We start from the raw sequence: 23,348 nt of genomic DNA, 5'->3' as shown, positions 1-23,348 counted from the left end.
TGTAGCCCTATTAGTTAAAAGCACACTTAATAGTTCCTTTAGCTAAAGAAAGGCATATCTACTTAATATTGAATTTAGTTTACTGGTTCGATTCTATTCAAAAAATTCCTAAAAATGCTTTCAAAGGTTAACTTGTAACAAAATTCACATTACAGTTATTTGATATGAAAAGATTCACCATGTCTTACTCTGTTGCTGCAGGTGCAAAATATTTGGAAAAGTAATTACAATCTCTTAAAAGCTTAAAAATGAACAGTTAATCACAGCTATTACGCAAGCGCCGCAAGCTAAAATCTTTTTATTTTGCTGACGTACTCAAGCCAACTTTGTTATTGTTTTGACACGTTGTGTTATCGCGTGTCGAATGTGTGTTATACCGAATAACTGTAATGTGAAATTTGTTGCAAGTCAACCTTTAAGCAAGAATGCATAAAACAGTCGATATATACAAAGTTAGATTGATTTTATAATCAATATCAGTAAATGACCACTTTGCCATTGTCTGTGTGTTTGTTAATCCGCGCCAACACAAGTTTTCAAATTTTTTTGGTTGATTTTATCTAAACTTCACCCCCATATGCTCCATGCCTTCCAACAGGTTGTCAAAATAGTTTTATAACTGATCTGGTTCCTGTGAGCCAACATGTGAAACAACCACCGGCAGATTAAACATGAAAGAAATCTTGGACATCGCCTGACTAGTAAAGAGATCAAACTTTTAATAATTTCAGAGTTTGTACACAGCAAGAGGTCGATCGTCCCAGTTTTATCAACCAAACAATCAAGATAGAAATGAACTTCTTGAAGCAACTCATAGAAATTTAAAGCAAGCTGTTTTCTAAAGGTACCAAATGGCTATTCACATTGCTATTGACATGAATAGAACAGGATTCAAAGCTGTGTCCACTCGAGCTGATGATATTTAAGGGCTTCGTGGCAGTACTCGATTGCCTACATTCTAATGTTTTTTTTTCCATTAGCTTATATAAAAAGGCTACATTTATGCAACCGAATCAAATATATATAGGAATTCCTGATTTATGGCTGTTAATCGTGACGGGCGAACCCCCCCCCCCCTACCCCGGCAAAAATGAAAATCTAGAGATGAAGGCTAACAAACTCAAATCTAATAAAGTCACATTTTTATTAATCTCAAGCATTTTCTACATATTCTTAGGTTTTACAAACAACCTCGAGTGTTGACGGCGTTTAAAAGGCATGATGAAAGGGCGTCAGAAGCACTTTTGCACTTTTACACTTTATAAAATGTAATAAGGCTGCAGCAAATACCCTAGGACATTTATATTTTGCTAGTATTTAGTTTCGTGAGTAGCATACAAAGTAAAATTTCGCTGCAACTTAATGTCGTAGCTCTGATGAGTGCGAAAATATAGTGATGTGAAAATAAATGCAGTGGAACAAACATAATTAGATTCCTCAGGATCGGTTCACCAATAAGAAAAATTTTTTCAATTTGGGACTAGTTAGTAATTGTGAACCGCAGGTAGAATTGTGTGGGCGAGATTGATAATGCAATTTGATCGCTTGCTGCCATTTGTTTCTTGGACTATCAATAAACAAAGCTATTTAATTCCGCATTTTCGCTCGTTCGTAATGATAGTTTAGTTTCGCTCATGAAATTTTCGCGAGAGGATGACTCCGTGAAAACTTGAAAGTTAGGTGAGGGGAATACATAAATGTCCTAGAGTAGAGATGACTGCTAACACAATGATGTTTGCAAAATGATCTCACAGGGCCAACAAATCAGAGAGATTTACCTATTTCATGCATTCACCTTATTTATTTTTTTTTAAAGTTTTTTAATGAACACAGGTTTTACTTTGCAAGTATTAAAACAACAAAAGTAGTAGGGGATTACTTATGTATAAATTATATACACAGCTTTTATTTTGAACACACGGAGCCCAAAAGATGAAACATCAAACAACTGTATCCGATATTTGTGGTTGGTCGCTCTTAGCAGAGTGGTAGAGGGTAATCCCTCAAGAATAACGATGTCATACTGTATATTAACAAGGCGCTTGCTACTTCTACCTTCTAAAAGGTAAACTAACAGAATTGCCTAGTGAATTGTGAGTGGTGATACACTATGTTTCCATTGTGTGTATGATAGGGATTTGTAGTTGTGTGCACATTGTGGTACCGAGCAATAAGTATTTCAATGGACATCCGCATGTTGTGCTTTGGTAAAAAAGATAAGGATTTCTACGCCACAGATCCTAGAAGCGCATTCAGAACTGGTGAAAACTAAATAAGAATGACTAAAATGCAGAAAATGGAATAGCTCAAGCACTTTTTCTTGCGTATCACCCATGAGTGCTGCTTCTATTTTTTGTTAGCATGTAACATTCGATGAAATTTGTGAGTTACAAAACTCACTTAGGCCCTACTTGCAGATAGCTGCTGTTTCCATTTTGTGGTATGCCGGTAAATTTCTGGATTAATTGATTAACCGCGTCATAGAAACATAATCAAAGGGCTCCACACTGATGCCAGGAAACAATTGTCAAAATAATTTTCTAAACAGGTTAGTGCCTTCTGTGGTCTGAGCAGACATCCCATTGCTGATGTAACACCAGCATAAGACCACAGACACCAATACGCTGGTAGTGAGTCATATAGAGATAGCTAGTTCTATATGACACGTAGCACAGCTTATCTGTTACATGCCAATAAGTAAGTTTTCCATTTTCGGTTTTCTAATGAAATCATAGGCAATTTCCTCCTTTTCATAGGTACATTAGATGATTTTGAGAGAAGAGAGCAATTAAACGGCATGATGCAAAATGTCCTAAGCACTTTGCTACTTCATAAAACTACAAAAAAACCGCGAACAGCAATGGCTGATATCGCAATAATGCTCACAGATGGATCTACACAGTTGTGTATGCGAGAGAGCGAGTTATGTACATGTATGTTAGTTTTTGTTCTATTAATTGTACTGAGAATATCAATTTTGCACACAAAGTATATGAGCGATTCCTCGAAGATCGAGAATGATGTCAGCTTACTGCAAGTACCCTAGGACACTTATATTTTGCTAGTATTTAGTTTCGTGAGTAGCATACAGAGTAAAATTTCGCTGCAACTTAATTTCGCAGCTATGATGAGTGCGAAAATATAGTGATGTGAAAATAAATGCAGTGAAACAAACATAATTAGATTCCTCAGGTTTGGTTCACCGGTAAGAAAATTCAATTTGGGACTAGTTTGTAATTGTAAACCGGAGGCAGAATTGTGTGTGTGAGATCGATAATGCAATTTGATCGCTTGATGCCATTTGTTTCTTGGACTATTAATGAACAAAGCTATTTAATTCCACGTTTTCGCTCGTCCGTTATGATAGTTTAGTTTTGCTCATGAAATTTTCGCGAGAGGATGATTCCGCGAAAACGCGAAAGTTGGATGATGCGAATACATAAGTGCCTTAGGGTAGAAGCTGCGTGTTGGTTTTTAGAAGCATTGTTACACGAATACTGGATCTGTGATATCGGCCACTTCGACATGTATCACTGTTTCCATGACGCGCATCATGAGGATTTGGAGTTGTGCACACATTGCGTAACCATACTAATCAAGTATTTCTATGAGCATTCACATGATGCGGATTGACTCCTGCGCTTTGTTGAAAAAATGTAATTGTACGTTATAAGTTAATAATTAGCAACGCATGCATGTGAAGCTCAATCGAGAAAAGACGAATGGAAGTATTGAAAATGTTTAAAGTTGAATAGCTGGTGTGGTATGTTAATGCGCATCAATCGCAAGTGCTGTTTATAGTATTCGCAAGTAGGCCTATGATGTACAATAAAGGTTTTCGAATTTCAAACCACGCTTAGCTTGTGGATTTATGCCACTTCTATGATTGCGGTTAACTTGCGGATGGGCTCAAATTTGCGCATTATGCGCGTCATGGAAACACAATGTGTGTTTTAGGGGCATTGTTGCCCGAACACTGGCTCTGTGATATTGGCCACTTCGACATGTCGATGTATCGAAGCAAAGGAACCTAGACAGCCGGAGATATGCCAAGTTGCAGAGAGCAATTTAAGGTTGTATGTCATTGCTGTCACCGGAAGAGGGGTTTTGGGAGTTGTTTTTTGTTTTTAGTTGTTTGCAGGTCGTGTTATATACTGTGGTCGCTCTCTGCCCTGATGTACTGAAGCCACCAAAGCTGAAGGACAAGTTGTGAGAGAAGACATACAACAAACTTGACTAAGTGCAAGAATTGTTGGGATTTTATCATGCCCTGGAAATTATGCACCAAGCGCACTCATTTGCGATGAGAAGCCTATCAGCTGGCAGATATGACTCATCCCAGGACAGATAGAAAGGAAGCCCAGCAGCTACATTTAGTACTTGCTAGGGTTAGCAGCCGGCTAGAAAACCGCATGATGGCTTTTTCATTGACTTTTACTAACTCTTTGTTTAACAAAATCACTTTCCATTCCGGGGAAAATGGCAGTTTCACAGAAAGGGAGCAGTTTTGTAAGTGTACTAAAACAGACTACACTACTAGTGGCATCAAAAAGCAGCACAGCTATGAACTGTAGTAAACTGCCCCAAGCTAATAGTGTCTTACACAATTCTCATTTCATAGTGTTATCTTTTCATTTCTTTAGGAATAAACTGTGAAGGAAGTGAATACACTAGGAATTTCTTCTCTACTACTGGCTGTTCCATATTGGGCAAGGAAATGATCATGCGAGCCAAAGCTTCCCTATTCAATATCTCGTATGAGGGCAATCTCGTAATCCCTTGTTTTGAATGAAACAAAAATGGCTTGAGTCACATGTAAAAAAGGCATATTTGTAATATATGAAAAAAAGTTATTGAAAGGTCATGCTAGGAAGAGTCTAACGTTTTTTTTACACAGCGCCAACGTATAAAAACAACTCAGATCTTTAATGTTTTTCCGACCTCTTCTCTGGTATTCATTGGTTGAAAGGTGGTTTCTTGTAGATGAGTGAAATACCCACATTATTTTCAAAATTGATCACCCACAACAAAATTTATTTTTTATGAATAGTAGAGATGAATATCCAGATTTGCATAAGCAAGCCATTACGACTACAAATACACTTTATTCGTGTTCACCATGGATTCTTGCACCCCCAGGAACAACAGCTTCCAACCATTAGCTATGCACTAAGGGTGTCAGCTAAGGGGTGACCTTACGACACAGTGGTGCTGAAGTGCACCAACCTGTGTGCTGGGCACCTCCCTAGAACCGGAGGTGTAATTCCCTTAGGAATTACACCTCCGGTTCTAGGGACAAGAATACAAAACACAGTTATACAATGCTTAGTAAACCTATCCTGCCCTGCAGTCACTCAACTTCTATATAACCCTAGAGGAAATATATGTTGTCAAGTTATGGCTGCGTATTCGCCACCACCCGACCTCAGGACCTTAGCCCCGGTGATCAAATCCCTAATGGCTATTGTGAAACCCGACAGTTGGCAAGAGAGTAGATGACATGCAGACAAGTTCGCTAGTGATAACATCAGCGGAATGAAAAAGCAGACAATGGATAACATCGAGGCCAAAGGTCAACAGATAACAATGTCAGCATAATCCATTAGTACATCTTTTGACTACAGTGGATTTGCAAACAGATGACGGATACATGACTTCAAACGATATACTAGGAAATTGCAGAACCTTCATATCACCACAAGTTTTTTTCATAAATGTACGTCGTAGTTTAGCCTGTCTTGACAATCTGTTGTTTTTGCGGAGTTGTCCCCCCGTCGAGCAGGCAAGCAACACAACAGCTTGTCACAAGACGTACTGCACCTGATGCATCAGCTGCACTTATAGGGAGTTGTTCTCTTCCGTCTATGCGACTTGGTTGCGATGTTATATCGGTCGCTCCATGGGTAATCATAACGGATTTCGCGCAAAAACTTTTACATAAAAAAATAAGATTATGACGTTTAACGAGCGACCAGTCTCTGCGGTAAACTTTAGTAGAACTTGTTCTGAGTTGAAGCATTTGGCAATGAGGCCCATAATGTCCCTGTATCATGAAAGTTCTATTGCTCAAGTAATACCATTAGCCTGAGCAGAGTTGCTGAGCAGAGTTCAGTCTTTGCAAAAAAACTCATTTTAACCTTGAACCATTAACAAATAATAATATCATTAATCTATATATACAGATCTCGGTATATTATTATCAATATTTGTCTTTTGGACTTTTTGTTAAACCCTGTGTCCAGTTATAGCAATTAAAATCGAGCAATGAAAATCTGTACGGCACTGGATTTGATCTCATAACCTCCAGATCTGAAGGGGGCAAACTTAACCATTATCTACACGCAACACAATGTATGCATTGGGCAAATAGTCATTACATCGGTTAAGATACTCACGTTTAAATCACTTGCTTCAAGTTGGTTAACTAGCACTGTTGAACTGACCATTGAAGTAAAATTGTTAAACCATAACTGTCACGAACAACTTTTATCGTATTTACTAGGTAAATCAGACACGCTGATTGCGATTTTGTACTCAAAATAAAGATTGGTCCACTAACTTTCAGAGTAATGAAGGCTTTTTTACAGCGTTTTTATATCAGTCTCGAAAACAACACGATCGGCATGACAAGCTCCGCCCATAAATACGTGAAGTAACCTAGCTTTTTAGGAACAGAAGTTACGTAGGGATGTTTAGACCGATTTAGAATAATAGAGATGGGTGTTTTAAAGTCCATTAATATCTAAATTCAGCCTTAAAAATAATATCAGTCTTTTCTGAAAGGTAGATAAGCTATTTAGCATTGCATATTTAAAAAAGCGCGATAACAACGCTAGCTTGTGATAAAACTGCGCTTTTTGAGCTCATTTTTCTCGGCGTTCAGCCCATTTAAATGTCATGTAACAAGCTACGAGCAATTTTAAATAGTTTGTAAACCTTTCATAAAAAAACTGAAATTATTTTACAGGCTGGATTTAGATAATAATGGGTTTTAAGACACCCATCTCTACTATTCTAAATCGAACTAAACATTCCTAACTTCCGTCCCTGAAAAAGCTAGGTTTCGTCACATATTTTTGGGCGGAGCTTGTAATGCCGATTGTGTTGTTTTCAAAACGATTATTGAAACGCTTTAAAAAAGCCTAAATGACTGAAGGTTAGTGGACCAATCTTTATCTCGAGTGCAAAATCGGAATCAGCGTGTCTGATTTACCTAGTAATTACGATAAAAGTTGTTCGTGACAGTTATGGTTTAAGCAGGGCCCAAAATGTAAGAAGTTTTAGTAAAGATGTAGCTTTCCAGGTACTCATTAGGTAATTATTCTATTACCCATGCAACACCAGACATAGGAATAGTAGTAATAATAACAACAATATTCACACAGTAAAATGATTACCAGTAGAGCTAATGAAGAGGTACAGGTGTTTTATGAGTTGTACTTTATGATCAGGTTGGTATTAACATAAAAAGATTCCGTGATGGAATGAAAACATGTTGGGCCTCCTTGAAGAATAAGACATGGTAGCATTGATTAGTTACAAAGCAATTGTAGTCGAATAGCTCTGAACCCTGATATGCCTACACTCAAATCACAAACCGACAAGCCAATATGTAGTATTGCAATCATTATACCATTGGCTAAAAACATTACACATCTAGCATGATGTCAGCCACTAAACCTACATCCTTCACAAGGTACTACTACGTATTTTCGAAACGACTGTTGTACCCTTGATCCCAGATTATTCCCCATGCAGGCAGAAATGCCCAGATAAAATGATTGTGCACTGTATTCCCTACAGAACTCACAATCCAATCAAGCAATCTAAAACTTTTCAAAGGCTTCCCTCAGAGCTTAATAGTTTGGAAAGCAAAAACAAATTTTAAAACTAGACACGAATTCTACCGATCGTAGGAAGGCATTGTTAATCCGTTTCAGAGCTGTTAGCAGAAGAGAAAGATCGGCAAACGATTGAGAAGTACAGATGTAGCAAACTTACGTGACTCTTGTTTTGTGTATATGAAATGATTGAATCACCGGGGATACAGAAAAATTTATAAATAGTTGCCTACATCACTCAGTCTAACGTGGAAGCTCACTGATGCTTCACTGCACGCAAGGCTGGCGCTCATGTGCGCGTGACTCACTCGGCTGGTTAGTAATGACTTTTAACTTTTGACCTATTATCGCGTTCACTGTATGACCTAGCAAAACGTTACACTGTGGGAGTGAGCTAATCTCAGTCTGGGAGGTTATGATTAATGATGATTGGGTGGGGTGGGTGATGCAACCAGCCTAAACAAATGAGCCAATAAAAGGAATGTTTATCAATTTGCATTTGAAATAAGACAACAACTAGATAATCTGCCGGTTACAGGCCTCTTGCAATATCTAAAACTGTTGCACATATATTCTCCATATCATTCCGGTAGCCATCAATTACCCATTGGACTTTTAGAAAAAGACATAAATTTAATGCTTTTATAGCCAACTGTCAGAAAAAAAACTAAGTAACTCATCACCTCACAGTAATCACCTAGTAAATAGCCTCAAAATCTAGAAATACCTAGCAATACAGGAACCCATAAAATACAAAACAAATTCGACAAAAAGTCAGGGTGGCAAAATCACTTTGCTAGGCTTCTTTGAAGCCTGTTAGATAGCAAACATGTATAGCAAGACCAGCAATCAAGCTTCGTTAATAACCTAACGATATTTCCATTAATTATAGATGCCTACAGATACATAAATAGTCACACAGCTTGAAGTCGATAATCACATGCGTCACCCATAAATGATGAATGTATTGATTTACCATGGATTTCCAACATATAGTTTGGTAACACAAAGCAGTACAAAAACTGATCGTGTAAAACAAGATATTTAGGAAACTAATCAGATGTATCCTGTTTATAGCAGACAATTTATGTTTCATATATACAAACAGTGACTTCATTGTTATTTATACTTGAGCCATGAACCAGAGGGTAGTAAGAATGCAATCTTTGGATTTTTCAATACTTAAAATCAAGCTCTACAAATTAATCTCTTACAAATCTTATTATTTCCGTAAAGCAGGTACTTTAGTTATTTTTAAATTCTTGAAAACAAGGTAATTTCAGTGTTGTCTTCCCACAGTTAATACAACTTTGATAGAGCAGACAACCATAAATCCAGTCTAATACGGATCTTGTTGAGGCTTTGTTATAACAAATTAAATCAAAACAAACTATTTTGAGTTACACGGCCCACTATCCTATCCATACTTGTTATGACCTTGAACTCGATTGCCAAGGAACAGACAAGCACAAATGTTGTGCAAAGTGACCCATTTAGCCTTGGTATCACAAATTAGATGAAAACAACCTATTTTTAATTGCAAGGCCATTTTGCCTGTTCATATCTGTTGTAACCTTGACCTTGCAGCTGTTCTATCTGATAATTTTCAGAAACATTTGCATAGCCTAATAAAGTTAAAACTAAGATAAAAACAATATATGATGAATGTAATAACGAAAGATTGACAAAGTTCCGCCAATTTGCTTTGACAGCCATTTTCACTCGACCTGCTAGTAGATTGTATCAACACCCTTCTGTAATAAATGTATCTGTATCATATCCTAGCACCTTTTTAAATACCTTGAAGATATATACATAGATTAAGGTTTAAAATTATTTTAAAATATTGTTTTAAGAGATATTTTGAAATATTTTTTTTAAATCTTGGCATTTTTTCAAATACCCTGGAGATATATATAGACTATATTTTAAAATAATTTCAAAATATTGTTTTGAAAAATATTTTAAAATAATTTTAACATATTTTTTAAAATACCTTGGAGCAGCGGTGCTAGCCTTTGTGTCATCAGCATTATAGTCAGCAAGAGAGGTCCAAGTGCTACTAGGCCTGGAGTTGTCTCCCATATCGTCGGGCATAGACGGACTCCAGCTGCTTTTCTCTATACAAAAAAAAGAATCGCGTGAATCCAAGGCTAATCTTTGGCCAAATAAGAGCAATGAACATTTTCAATAGCAGTCTGTTGATCTACTCTGTTTAAAGATAAACAAAGTAAAACAAACTTCGAACAAAGTAAAATAAAACAATTTATTTCACTTTTTTAAAGAAACAAAATATATTATTTTTTCAAATTAGTCCTAATAAAAGGTGAGCAGTAGTGAAATACTCAAGTGTAATATGCGATCAAATTTATACATATAAAGTCAATAACTTCCAAGACTTAACTTTTTCAAAATTAGACCAAATTTCTGAAGCAATGCATCGTATTTGTTTATTTTTTACACGGTACAAAGACCTCTAATGGATACTTTGTAATACAAGGACGGTTGAACACAGGCTATAAAACACTAACACATATAAACACAAGCTAAACACTGTGAAACTAAAATTCTATGACTACAACACCTGACAATGTTCCATAAGTACATGTAGGATCATGTCTAGTAAAACCGTCATTCTCCGTCATAAACTGTCATATGTAAAACCGCCCTTCTCCTTTAATGGCCAGGCCAGTGAAAGATGAACTTCCACAAAATTTTAATAAATCTTATCAGAAAGTGTCGGTATTTCTCTATCATTTGAGATTGTTTTTGGTGTTTGAAGCTATCTGACTGCCGGGATGTTTCAAGATTAAAATCGACAAAAGGCGATCATGGTTAATCGTTCAGAAGACAAATACATACCAAAATGACATCACTAGTTGCTATTAGGGATGCACAATAGCTCGATAGTCGACTGCGATAGTCGGTAGTTGTCTTCTCGATATGAATATGTTGTCTAATTTTAGCTTATCAGACATCCGAAACTTATATATCGTTATCGAATAATAAAAAAGAATTTAACCCGATAGTTTTGCAGATAGTTTTTGTTGTTTTTTCTGCAGATTTTTTTCTGCAACTTCCTTTTCCCATCCTTTCCCAAATTCCTCGATCTTTTCAGGCACCTGTAGTCATCTGGCTAGTGAAGTTTTTTTCTTTCTTTTCAGGTAACTCAACAATACGATAGTTTTACCAGCTGCCAAGTCACGCGATAACTATCGGTGAACTCTGTCTGCTCATTGATAATTCGATAGCTATCACTATCGATGGGACAACTCCAACGATAGTCGATCACACCTTTCCAAACTACAAATGCTATCCCTAGTTGCTATAATTGATATCAGCTATTGAGTTTAAGTTGCAGCGTTACGTGTCTCTATTTTGTCGGTCCCTTTGTAACTATAGACCTGATAATCACACTTTCGCTTGATTTTGAGCATTTTAACCACAATCAAGTTTTGTCGATTTTAATCTTGGAACATTCTGGCGGTCAGACCCTCAAACATCCAAAACCATCGCAAACGATAGAAAAATACCCGTATTTTCTGATAAAATACATTTAAACTTTGTGAGATTTCATCTTTAAGGACAATTTCAACACTGTGTTTTTTTTTCTTTAGGTAAAAAAAACATTACAGTGTGATCTCCTGTGATCTATGGGGTAAAGCGCAAACTATGTTTGGTGATTTATATAGCTTTTGCTGCACTATGACAAAACAACTGAAACAGCTGCCAATAATCCTGTTTTAAATAAAGGTACCCCAAATGTCAAAAAATAGCTTTAAAAAAATACATCAAATAAAGCTAATTAAAAACACAATATAAATACTGAACTATGAAAAAAAACACATAAATTAATAAAATAATATAGAAAATGTGGCATTTATTGTAACTTTACAATCGAGTCATGAAAACCGAAGCGTAGACTCAGAGATGCGTAGGCTTAGAGGTGAAGTTAGTGATAGAAACATGATAGAGACTTACTTTAACTTAAACGGAGGTAATTTAAACAAACTCAGTCTGCATATTCGTGTTGTCAATGTTGCAATTTTTTTTTACAATCCCTTATCTGAAATCAGCTTCATTTGTGATTCATTTAGGAAGGCTCACAAATTTGTCAAAACTTCACAGTATTTAAAGCCAGCTAGTATGCGGGTATATACAGTATATCCCTTTGTCAAACCTTCACAGTATCTAGAGCCAGCTAATATCATTGCAGGTATATACCGTATATCACTTTGTCAAGTCATTACAGTACTTAAAGCCAGCTAGTATGCAGGTATATACCGTATATCACTTTGTCAAGTCTTTTCAGTACTTAAAGCCAGCTAGTATGCAGGTATATACAGTATATCACGTTGTCAAGAATTGACAGTTTTCCAAGTGTTTATCATGCGATCTTTGTTAACAAACCTTAAAATAATATCGAATGAATTAGTGGGATCCACTATAAAAATCACCGAGCATGGGCAACTAAGTACTAATAGTAAATCCCAAAATCTTACTAAAGTACATTAACTAAACATAGCCAATAAAAGATTTCAGTAGATTGAAGCCAGATGTCTTTTAACAGTTTTTCCTTCAAAATCCATGGGAAGCCTTAGGTTTTACTGACCTGTTGATGACTTGTTCTCCTTAGTCTCACGTGCCTCCAGCAGTTTAATGGCATCGTTGAGGGCCTTAGCTTCACCAAACTGAGAGGGTGAGTCTACCAAAATAAAAAAACTATAATAGTAACGGCACAAAAATTATGACAGTAATAATACTATTGTTAATAATTATACGAATTATAATATCCTTCAAAAGAGACATTAAAATGATAACTAAACGTAATTATTATATCTATGCAACAAAACAGCTACATGATGATGTTAAAAAGAACATAATTGTACAAGAAACCTCTGCTTGAATAAGAGACATGTCCGTTCGCCCGAAGCCATGATTAGTGGGTTAAGAAAAATAATTGCTATAAATGGGATTTGAGCTCGCAGCATTCACCTGGCTATACCGAAACTCTAACACCTGAGACAATTGACCGGCTTCCGGTATTTCAGAATAGTTGTGCACATTCTTATTCCCGGTTTTATCGGCACATCTGACGATCTCTATCAGCACGCTGGACTGTCAGAGCACTAGTCTATATATATATAAATCTCAAAATTTGTCCTCGTTTGTGGTTCAGTCTGTCCAGCTTTAGCGATTAAATCTAGCGATGAAAAATGTGTATGGCAGAAGAATTGATCTCGGAACCTCCGATCACCAGAGAATTACTTAACCAATTAAGATACGCAAGATGAATCGATTTATTGGGCGATACGAGTTGTTTTCAGGATTGAAATACGCATAGCACTCTGAGTTACACAACGTCACTAAAGCTTGCTCTCACTGCTCTTATGAGTAATTTTAGCAATACACATACTAGGTTACTCAAATTAGCCATTGGCAATGTGCCAGGCTAATGGCAAGTGACAGGCAACTACATCACCTGTCACTGTTTATAAGCTGGTTTTAATACCGCTAGACATCTGGCTGATCTGTACTATAACACGAGTCATGTCCCTTCATTCGAAATCACGCCTAGCAATATGGATAAAAGACTGCTTTGTACGAGATTTGAACTCGTGGCATTCAGCCTAGCAGCCTTACACTCACACAGCTGTATGAATCGATCGCATTTCGACATCAGGACACCAGACTGATGAGATACTAGTAAAAATAATAATGATATCTGATTCTGTTTGTTTTACTCTGAACAAACCAATTGAAGCGACTAAGATACCCTCTCAGTATAACAAGTGAGAACGGATACAGACAGGCATTGCAAATGTATCTCGTGTTCTCTCAATTTTACTATAATAAATATGAGCTGCCTTAGGAAAAGGAGATAAGAAAATTAAAAAAACATGAAGAGAGGAGTGGAGGGCACCCTAACATCAACATATAACCTTAGCAAAAAAAACTGATATTTTAGCACACATCACCTTGGAGCAACCAAACACTGAGAGAGGTTTTAGAGACTAAGAAATAATGGGCAAAGATAAAATATGTTGATTTTTGGCTAAAAGTGAAGATTTTTTGTCTCGGAAGAGGGATTTGTCTTGAGATAAAGGATTATCAATGATCTGAAAATAGAGTTTAAAGGGAGAACGGCATTTTAGACTGTTGCCCATGCAAATAGATACAAAATTCCAAATGATGTAACTATCGGTTCCTGGAGAAATAAGCGGTGGGTCAGGAATGTTCATTAGAGTTGATAGCCACATCTGTTACATTTATTATCTTTCATAAAATATTTTATAAAATAGCATATTATTTTTTGATATAAGAAATAAAATAGCATATTATTTCTTATATCAAAAAATAATATGCTATTTTATAAAATATCTTATTACATATATAAAATATTTGCAAAAATTTATGCTATTTTCTTAAAGAAAATAGCATGAATTTTAAGATTTTCCCAAATATGGCATTTTCCTGGAAGAAATGACATGAATTTGCAGACAAATTAATAGTTTCGTTAAAGCAAAATGACATCCATGTTGAATTTTTTTTACACCCAGCTTAATATAACAATGTCTAATTTTGCACTTGAAAAGAATCGAAGCTAGAGAAAATTTTGGCAATGTTAAAATTGCTCACCCCAAAAGGATTTAGACAATGTCAAACTTTGGGCCCAAACGAACATGTGTGCTACAAAAAATATCAACAGAGTTTAATTTTTTAGCACCAACCAAGATATAAGCAACATCTACCTTTGCGCTTGACAAGCCATTTGAGCTAAACCAAACACTATGCGTGATAAATTTGCTAGTACTCAACAGGATCTAAGCAACACCCACCTTTCCGATCAAAACCGGTTAACTGTCTGTCCATGAGATTCTCAACCCTTTTCAACCTTGCCGAATTCTTACTGCGGTCCTTCTCACCCTTGATGACCTCCTCGGAAGCTGGAGGAGATGGCTGAGATAGGATTCGAGTAGTTCGCTTAGTTGTCTCCACTTCCTCATAATCGTACGTCCTCTGAGTGATCGTCGTCGTCCTATGTGAGAAAGAGAACAATAACGATCTTACATTAACCCAACGTTGATACAGTACTAAAGGCTGGTTCACAATATATCGCCGTATGTGAGCATTTTCCTTTTAGCGTTCATCATCGATTATGTGAACGGATGGCATCGATGAAGCAACGCGGATACGTCGGGAAAGTTTGCAGCTGTCAAACCTTTAGCAATATTCCACCGAGCATCGACGACCGCCTGTACAAAGTGAACCATTTCGGCGATAGCAATTCGCGGATGGGATAGCGTGATTTGTCTATTTCCATTTATGATTGTTGCTGCGGGACTGGTATTTGATTCAAGCATGCGAAAACCAAGAGGTTTCTTTGCAAAAACTAAAAAGAAAAATGAGGACACTGCATCACAGAGTATTTTCTGCTGTAAACGCAGATGGGTTTGTGTTAGTGTAAACATTGTTATCATCGACGATCATCAAAGTATTGTGGCATCAACCAAGATAGGGCGATATAGTGTGAACAAGCCTTAGGGTAAAGAGAGTGTAACATCACAGACTAACTTCAAATGTTGAGATTTGACTGTATCTAGTAAGGCACTTTTAGCTTTTGAAAAAAGACTCTACTTGTCATGTAATATGGTATGTCGTTTAGTGATGACCTCACATTATTTGTGCCATCAATGGCATCACTGCTGGTTTCATCCTTCTCATTGCAAGGCGTTGCAAAGTTGGGTACAGTTTGGTAAAGCGGTTGAATGAAGCATGAAAATATTGATTGCGGTCCAACTTATCAATTTGATACAATTGGACACAAAAACTAATGACATCTGCAATGACAGACAGGCAATAGCAAGTGATTGCAGGTGCTCGTTTGCTTAATTAAATATTTAATACCTACTCTACATTAAACTCATGAATGCCTAGCCCTAGCACTAAACTAACCACAAGTTCAGTGCAAAACTTATGAAGGTGAAGGTCATCACAATGACTCGCTGTTAAAGCTCAGTAATTTTTGCTCACAATGAACACTTACAGTTACCATGCATAGACGGATGGTCTTTATGGCAGAAAAGAAAGTGGAACTAAAATTCTTACTTCAAGATGAACTTGCAAAAAATCTCTGATTTCATCAGAAAGTATCGGCTTTTTTCTATCATATGTGATAGAAAATTTTTTATCTATCATTGTGCTGACCTCAACTGTGGTTGAAAGATGAGTTCGACTATAATAACAAGCAGACTTGAGGGTATGCTGTAAAAGGAGGCTACAGTATCAGATTCCAGCATTAGAATGGTAAGGAGAAACTAAACTAAATAAAAGTGTCATGTGCCAATAGTGAACTTACTTAAATTTACTTAAAACAATAAAATTCTAAAGAAAAACTAAACTAGATAAAAGTATTACTCAGCAATAGCAAACTTACTTAAATCACCTCTCAACATTAAAATGCTAAAGTAAAACCAAACTAGATAGAATTGTGAAAAGCCAATAGCGAACTTACTTAATCTTAGGAGTCTGTGGTGCATCAGTGGAAGACTTTTCATCCATAGAGGTGAACTGCTCCTGCGTGTCGGCTTGGGTAGAGAAGGGTTGAGTATCAGATGACGGAGGATTCCGGAAGTTGAAAGAGCTACATAAGATGAAATAAGAGACTAGAGTTTCACGGCTAAAGAACAGTGACAGCCACAGAGAACAGATCTTGCTGACAAGGTTATATAACTTCCTTTAGCCAAGTGTTAAGAAGCTAGCCGGTGTATTCATACTTGTGAGGTGGGGTGATGAAGGTGGCCGTGTTCAGCATGGGGTCGCTTGGGTTGGCATTCATCTCATCTCCGCTGCTAAGGTCAAGGCCGGGCGACTGCTCGTCTTGTGATGTAAGTTCTGTCGCTGATGTAACAGAGGGGCGAGCACTGGGTAGCCCTTCAAACAAATAGAGAATTCGAGGCTAAAATAAGCTTCAACTCTATTGGTTAAAATTAGACAAATGGCAAATTTCTTTTGTCAAATTTATTTAATTTATATTTATTTTGATGTCAAGCTAGGTAAATTGAGATTTGGTGATCAACATGGTCACGCGAGATGAACAATGAAACGAATTAACAAAACAGGCCAATAATACATGTGCATGGCAGCCAACTTTCTCATTCCTACACCATTATGAAAACCAAATACTCCACCTGGGATTCAAACAGCTTATCTCACAATTCCCTGGCAAGGCCCCCTACTAACTGCACTACAAAGGGTGAGCTGCACTACTGATATTCTCACTGGGCTTTTTTATATAAGTCTCTATTCACCAAAACACTCAGCAAAGGCCGAATCACTAACAGGCTAACGCACGCACATACACACAATAACAACCAGAAGGTAGCATTGTGTGTAAAATATATGTTACCAAGCAAAAAGTAACTCACTGGAAGGTTTGGAAGAGTTCTTCTGCAGCAGCCTTGGCTCAACAGAAGCCCGAGAGAGATTAGGATTGCCTTGGGCAGTGCCTGACTTGGATCTGAAAATACAAAAATGATGGTTGAAAATAAAATGGTTCCAACGAGATTCGAACTCGTGACTTTCAGTTTGGGAGACCAACACTCTTAACACCCTACACTAATCAACTATCCTTTCCACATTTAAGAATAACTGAGCAGTTAGTTATTACACCTGACTGACGATCTCTCACGGCACACCGGACTGCTAGAGTACTTAGTCTTTACTCTAATCAGAGTTGCATCAGTCCATCAGACACCACGGTTAAATGATGGGAAAAAAGGTTGCATTGTTCAGGATTAGAACTCTCCTTTTGCAGCCCGGTAGATCGAGCCTCAACCAACCACTATCTAGCATTGCAAAATAATGGTGTCAATAATTATTCGCTCTGCAGCATCAACTGCCTGAGTAGTTTTAAATGATCCCTTTAATCCTATGCATCTCTATAAAATTGGAGTTATCTTCTCTTCAATGCCCTCAATGATACGCGACTGACATGGTAATTGCTCAATCTCAATCAGAATTCTAATCAGAATGACTATGAACAATTTAGTTATTGCCTACCATGTTTACCCTAATCAATTCAAAACTATTGTAACAACCTTAAAACTGTAAGGGATATATGATTGCGCCCCAAATGCTTAACCTAGGGTTTAAAGATGAACTTACATGAAATTTAGGTAGAGTTTACCAGAAAGTATCAATATTTTTCTATCATTTGTGATTGCTTTTTATGTTTGAGGTGCTCTGACTGCCCGAATGTTTCTAGAATAAAATCGATAAAATTTGATCGAGATTAAAATGCTCAGATCAATCGAAAATTCAATTATGACGTCTATAATTGCCAAGAGACCAACAGAAAAGAGCGCGTAACGCTCAATCTTGAACCCAATAGCCGATATCAACTACTGCAACAATAACAACTAGTGATGTCATCTCACACATATATTTTTCCTGAGCGTTTTAATTGCAATCAATTTTTATCGACTTCAATCTAGAAGCAATCTGGCAATCAGATCACCACAAAACTAAAAAAAATCGCAAATGACAGAAAAACGCTGATACTTTCTGATAGCGAAAGTTAGGGATGGTTATTCCGATTTAGAATAATAGAGATGGGTGTCTTAAAACCCATTGTTATCTAAATCCAGCCTGTAAAATAATCTCAGTCTTTTATGAAAGGTATATAAACTATTTAAAATTGCTCGTATCTTGTTATATGATGTTTAAATAGACTGAACGCCAAGAAAAAATGAGCTCAAAAAGCGCAATTTTATCACAAGCTAGCGTTGCTTTCGCGCTTTTTTGAGTTCATTTTTAAATATGCAATGTTAAATAGCTTATCTCCCTTTCAGAAAAGACTGAGATTATTTTTCAAGGCTGAATTTAGATAATAATGGATTTTAAAACACCCATCTCCATTATTCTAAATCGGTCTAAACATCTATAACTTCCGTTCCTAAAAAGCTAGGTTACATCACGTATTTATGGGCGAAGCTTGTTGTGCGGATCGTGCTGTTTTCAAGACCAATATTAAAACGCTGTAAAAAAGCCTTCATTACTCTGAAAGTTAGTGAACCAATCTTTATTTTGAGTACAAAACCGGAATCAGCATGCCTGATTTACCTAGAAGGAACAATAAAAGTTGTATGTGACAGTTATGGTTTAACACAACATAAGGAAACCAAACATGTGCTAGTCATGTTGAAACCAAATGAGCTGACAATTTTATTCATGGACCTTATGTAGTTGTCTCAAAACAAACCACGGCAGCTGACAAAGTATTTATAAAACTTGAGCTGATAGGAAAAATTGCACTTAGTAACATACGTTTGCAGCAAGATTTGGAGGTCATAATCAATGTACTATCATGTCCTTTCATAATTCTGATCACTTTCTGGTAGCAACTTGCAATTATCTGGTTATGCAGATGGATTCATAACAAGCGAAGATTGATGAGGTCACTGGTATTTGTATAGTTCTGAATGGAATTTATAAGATTCTTAAAGCATTAGTATTTGTGTCTTTTATCCCATCCCTGACAGCATATGTTAAAGTATATGATTAGTGATAATAAACAATGCATGATGTAAAATTCATTCTAAATAAATAATAATTAATTTATAAAAACCAATAAAATGCATGATGTATATATTATATATTAGTTTTAATATATGTATTATATACATATATATGTATTTATATTATATTATATATGTATATACATCTATATGTAATATAAATATATATACATATATACATATATATTATATATGTATATATAATATATATGTAATATAAATAATATATATATATATGTATATATACATGTATATATACATGTATATATATATAATATATATATAATATATACATTATATATTATATACATTATATATATATTATATACATATATAATATATATATATGTATATATATATATAAATATACATATAGATGTATATGCATATATAATATAAATAATATATATACATATATAATACATATAATACAAAATAGTATATAATATATACATCATGCATTTTATTGGTGTTTATAAATTAATTATCATTTATTTAGAGTGAATTTTACATCCTGCATTGTTAATCATCACTAATCATATACTTTAACGTTGATAGATAGAGTCGGCTGATGATCGGACAGAGAAATGGGTCAGTTTTGATCACCTGACTGTTTATGTTATCCAAACACATTATTGATTTACTTTCAGTCAGCAACTCTTAATTATTAAACCACTTATTGTTTTTATAAGTATTTATAGATTATTAATTTTGATAATTGATAAAATACAATTACAAACTATTATTGTTACAGTTTGAAGATCTAAAAAATCAGAAGCTTTAACCAATCATTTAGCTCAGACTTATGAACTTTCTGTTGATTGGCTGCTACATATGAGAAAAAATTAATGAAACTATGTGATGAAACTAATCACACCTGCTTCATCAGATATCTTCATCATATTCAGCCCGCCCTTCAGCGGCACCATGCATGATTACAGCCAAATATTCTAACCTTATCGGGAGTCTACTCGGGGGACGGGAGGTGCTTGTCACCTCCGAGACTTCTGACCTCATCTCCTCTGAACTCTGTCTATCAAATGACCTGATTGACGAGGAAGGAGTTAAAGGTCTTGACCTTGGCAGCTGTGAGGTAGAGAGATTCCTTCGCTTTGTTCCTGGACTCATAGTTGGCCTAAAAGTAATTTTAGCTGATGGTTTCAAAAGAATTCTCGAAAAATCTACCGTACCTTTCGGACTATTAGCCACTGCTTTTTTCTGATAATTCGAGCCATGCGGCTTATGTAAGGGTGCGGCTATTCTGTGGCTTTTTCTTTCACCGCTAGGGCGCATTTACCAGAATCTCATGCCTAACGATACTAGAGGTGGAACGAGACACAAGACGTCTCGAGTATCGACCTGTCTCGTCTCGTATCGGTCTCGTCTCGACTTAACTATTGCCAAACTCGAGACAGGAAATAGAACTAAAGCGCCTGCGCACGGTTGTTAAAACATGGCTTCTTACGGTAGCGACAACTCCATATATTGTAATGGATTGCGGGCAACTGCCTTTAAAGTTATACCCGGTCCGTTACTACCTGTTGTTATTGATTATGTTGGCCACTGAGTCTAATCATGTAGTCCGGACAACGGCCCTGTTATATTTTAGTTCGGTTCTGTGTCCTTAAAACAGATACCGGATCGTATCTAATTACTCTTCGGATAATCCAATTTAATAAAGAAGACTTGCGGGTAAAATGTCTGTATTTTATCGTATCGTGTCTAAACACCAACTGCCCTTCATAAAATTCGGGCCTCTTTTACGTATATACTACCAATCGCGGGTAAAACTTGCCCTGACACGGAGAAACGAACGAAAGGCTGTGTCGACCATAGTCCGTGTTCGGTTAACAATGACGTTTTGTTAGCTCAATATAAGAATATACATGTGCATGTATACAGTAATTAATATAATTTCATGAGTACAATTTAAATATAATTCACATACTACAGCTAATACACAAACAACACTTAACATTAATGAAACGATAAGAATGAAAGTATAATCGTGTGTTCTTTTAGTTGTGGTATTTCTTTGTAGAGCGACGGCTATCGGTTTCATTACATTAAAAAGTAAGAACTATTCAATAGATGGTAAAAATATACATGTACAAAGCAATATGTTTATAATAATTATGATCAATCAAGCTCAAAATTTTTAGAATATATAACTTCGGTATTTTAGAGCTGTTTGTGTCACTTTTGTTTACAAAAACTACATGCATATCACTATTAAAATGTTGTATTTAAATCGTTTACACCAGGCGAAAATTCAATTTAAAAATAGTTTTATTAATTTTATATATACCAAGTAGCTAGTAATTGTGTAGTGAAATCATCACCAAATGCTCATTATTTTACTGTCTCGTGTCTCGAGTCTCGAATTTTTACAAGACAGTGTCTTGAGTCTCGTCTCGAACTTAAAAAACCTGTCTCGTTCCACCTCTAAACGATACTGTTCTGTTAGGCACTAGGTTAAAAAGCATTGGTTAATACGAAACAGTGCTGTTAGGCACTGTTTCGTTTTAAACAGCAAAGTTGCTGCCATGTTAAACAGCAACCTGAGTTCTGCGGCCTATACATAGGTGCGGCCTATGTATTGTTTTATTATTGTTTTTTGAAAAATAAAGCAGATGCAGCTTATATATGGGTGCGGTTTATAGTCTGAAAAGTATGGTAAATGCTAAGCATTGGGTCATTCCATTCATCGAATTTGTACAAAGAACACTTATAACAAAGCTAAGTGTCAACTACCAGTTAAAAGATTCATTTGAACGTACTATTATAACATTGAACATTAAATACAACACATAATGCTCATGTACAAAGGTATGAAATCTTTACTTTAATAAGAGCCGTGTTCCTCCATCCATCTGTCTGTCCGAAGCTACAGTTGAAAGTTTGAAAAAAGACTGCTTTATATAAGATTCAACACCCGCAATGTTCAGTATAGCTATCTAGCATGCTATCAATGGTTTGCCTTCAATGATTTTATAATTTTGAGTATGCTGGCAGTCTCGTGCGCCGTGAGAAATCGTCATGTGTAATAGCTATGGGCATAATTATTCCATGATGTATTGAGGTGAAGCGGCACAGTTGGTAGCACAATTGGCTGGGAATCCTAATAACAGGGTTTGATTCCTGTGTGGATCCATCTTTTTTCCTAATGCTCTTAGCGTGGCATTGAACTGACAGACAGACATGACTCTCATTATAGTAATGAATGGACATATACTTATTTTCTGTGGTTTATTGGTAACCTGACGACTCCTCAAAAGACTCGAAACAACCCAGGTACTAGTTCAAATAACATGGCGGCCAAAACTTGGTCAACGATTTATAAATACATATTTGTTTTTGTTTTGCAGCTCGATGGCAAGTGATGGCAAGTGATGGCAAGTGCACAACCTCAAATTTCAGATTCTCCTTATGAGTAGCATACCAATTTTTGAACGCATGACACCAGAAGTAATACCAGAAGTTCCTAAAATACGGCACTTTAAGTGTCTTGAAGTATTGCAGTTTTGTGAACAAAATTAAAAAGGTTAGTGAAACTATAAAAACTTTAACAAATTTATAAAATGTATGAATAAAGTGATTTGGTTAAAGCTTTCCATAGTGTAAGTTAGAGTAAGTCACCACAACGTCATACGAAGTTACACATTGTTGAACCTACACTGCATTTTTATGTCACTATGGTAATGTAACAATATAGTCAGTTTTAATGATTATTACTTTATATTCATTTTAGCTTTACGTATGATTTAGTATTTTTTATTATATTTTTGATAGCTATACTTAAAATACAGTTCAATGTTATAAATACATGCTGTATTATCATGTTTTTGGGCCATGAAACCAATTAAAATGATTACAGTATATTTTTTATAGAAATGTTTGCTTCAACATGCAATGACTTCAAAATACA

The 23,348-nt window shown here is 36.0% G+C and overlaps 1 protein-coding gene across 1 annotated transcript in view; it reads right to left on the bottom strand.

Annotated features, from left to right (window-relative positions):
- Positions 1–23,348, bottom strand: part of LOC137398270 (serine/arginine repetitive matrix protein 2-like) — a 97,792-nt gene that overhangs the window by 36,700 nt on the left and 37,744 nt on the right. Inside the window, exons 9-15 of the mRNA XM_068084378.1 lie at positions 20,376–20,555; positions 17,270–17,361; positions 16,619–16,775; positions 16,357–16,485; positions 14,681–14,880; positions 12,454–12,546; positions 9,838–9,961 (exon numbers count right to left, since the gene is read on the bottom strand). Of these exons, the coding sequence (XP_067940479.1) occupies positions 9,838–9,961; positions 12,454–12,546; positions 14,681–14,880; positions 16,357–16,485; positions 16,619–16,775; positions 17,270–17,361; positions 20,376–20,555 (975 nt within the window). The remainder of the gene's footprint in view (positions 1–9,837; positions 9,962–12,453; positions 12,547–14,680; positions 14,881–16,356; positions 16,486–16,618; positions 16,776–17,269; positions 17,362–20,375; positions 20,556–23,348) is intronic.

The sequence above is a fragment of the Watersipora subatra genome, chromosome 6, assembly GCF_963576615.1.
Source record: "Watersipora subatra chromosome 6, tzWatSuba1.1, whole genome shotgun sequence".
Classification (NCBI taxonomy): Eukaryota; Metazoa; Bryozoa; class Gymnolaemata; order Cheilostomatida; family Watersiporidae; genus Watersipora; species Watersipora subatra.
This window is presented reverse-complemented; position numbering and strand designations above follow the sequence as displayed.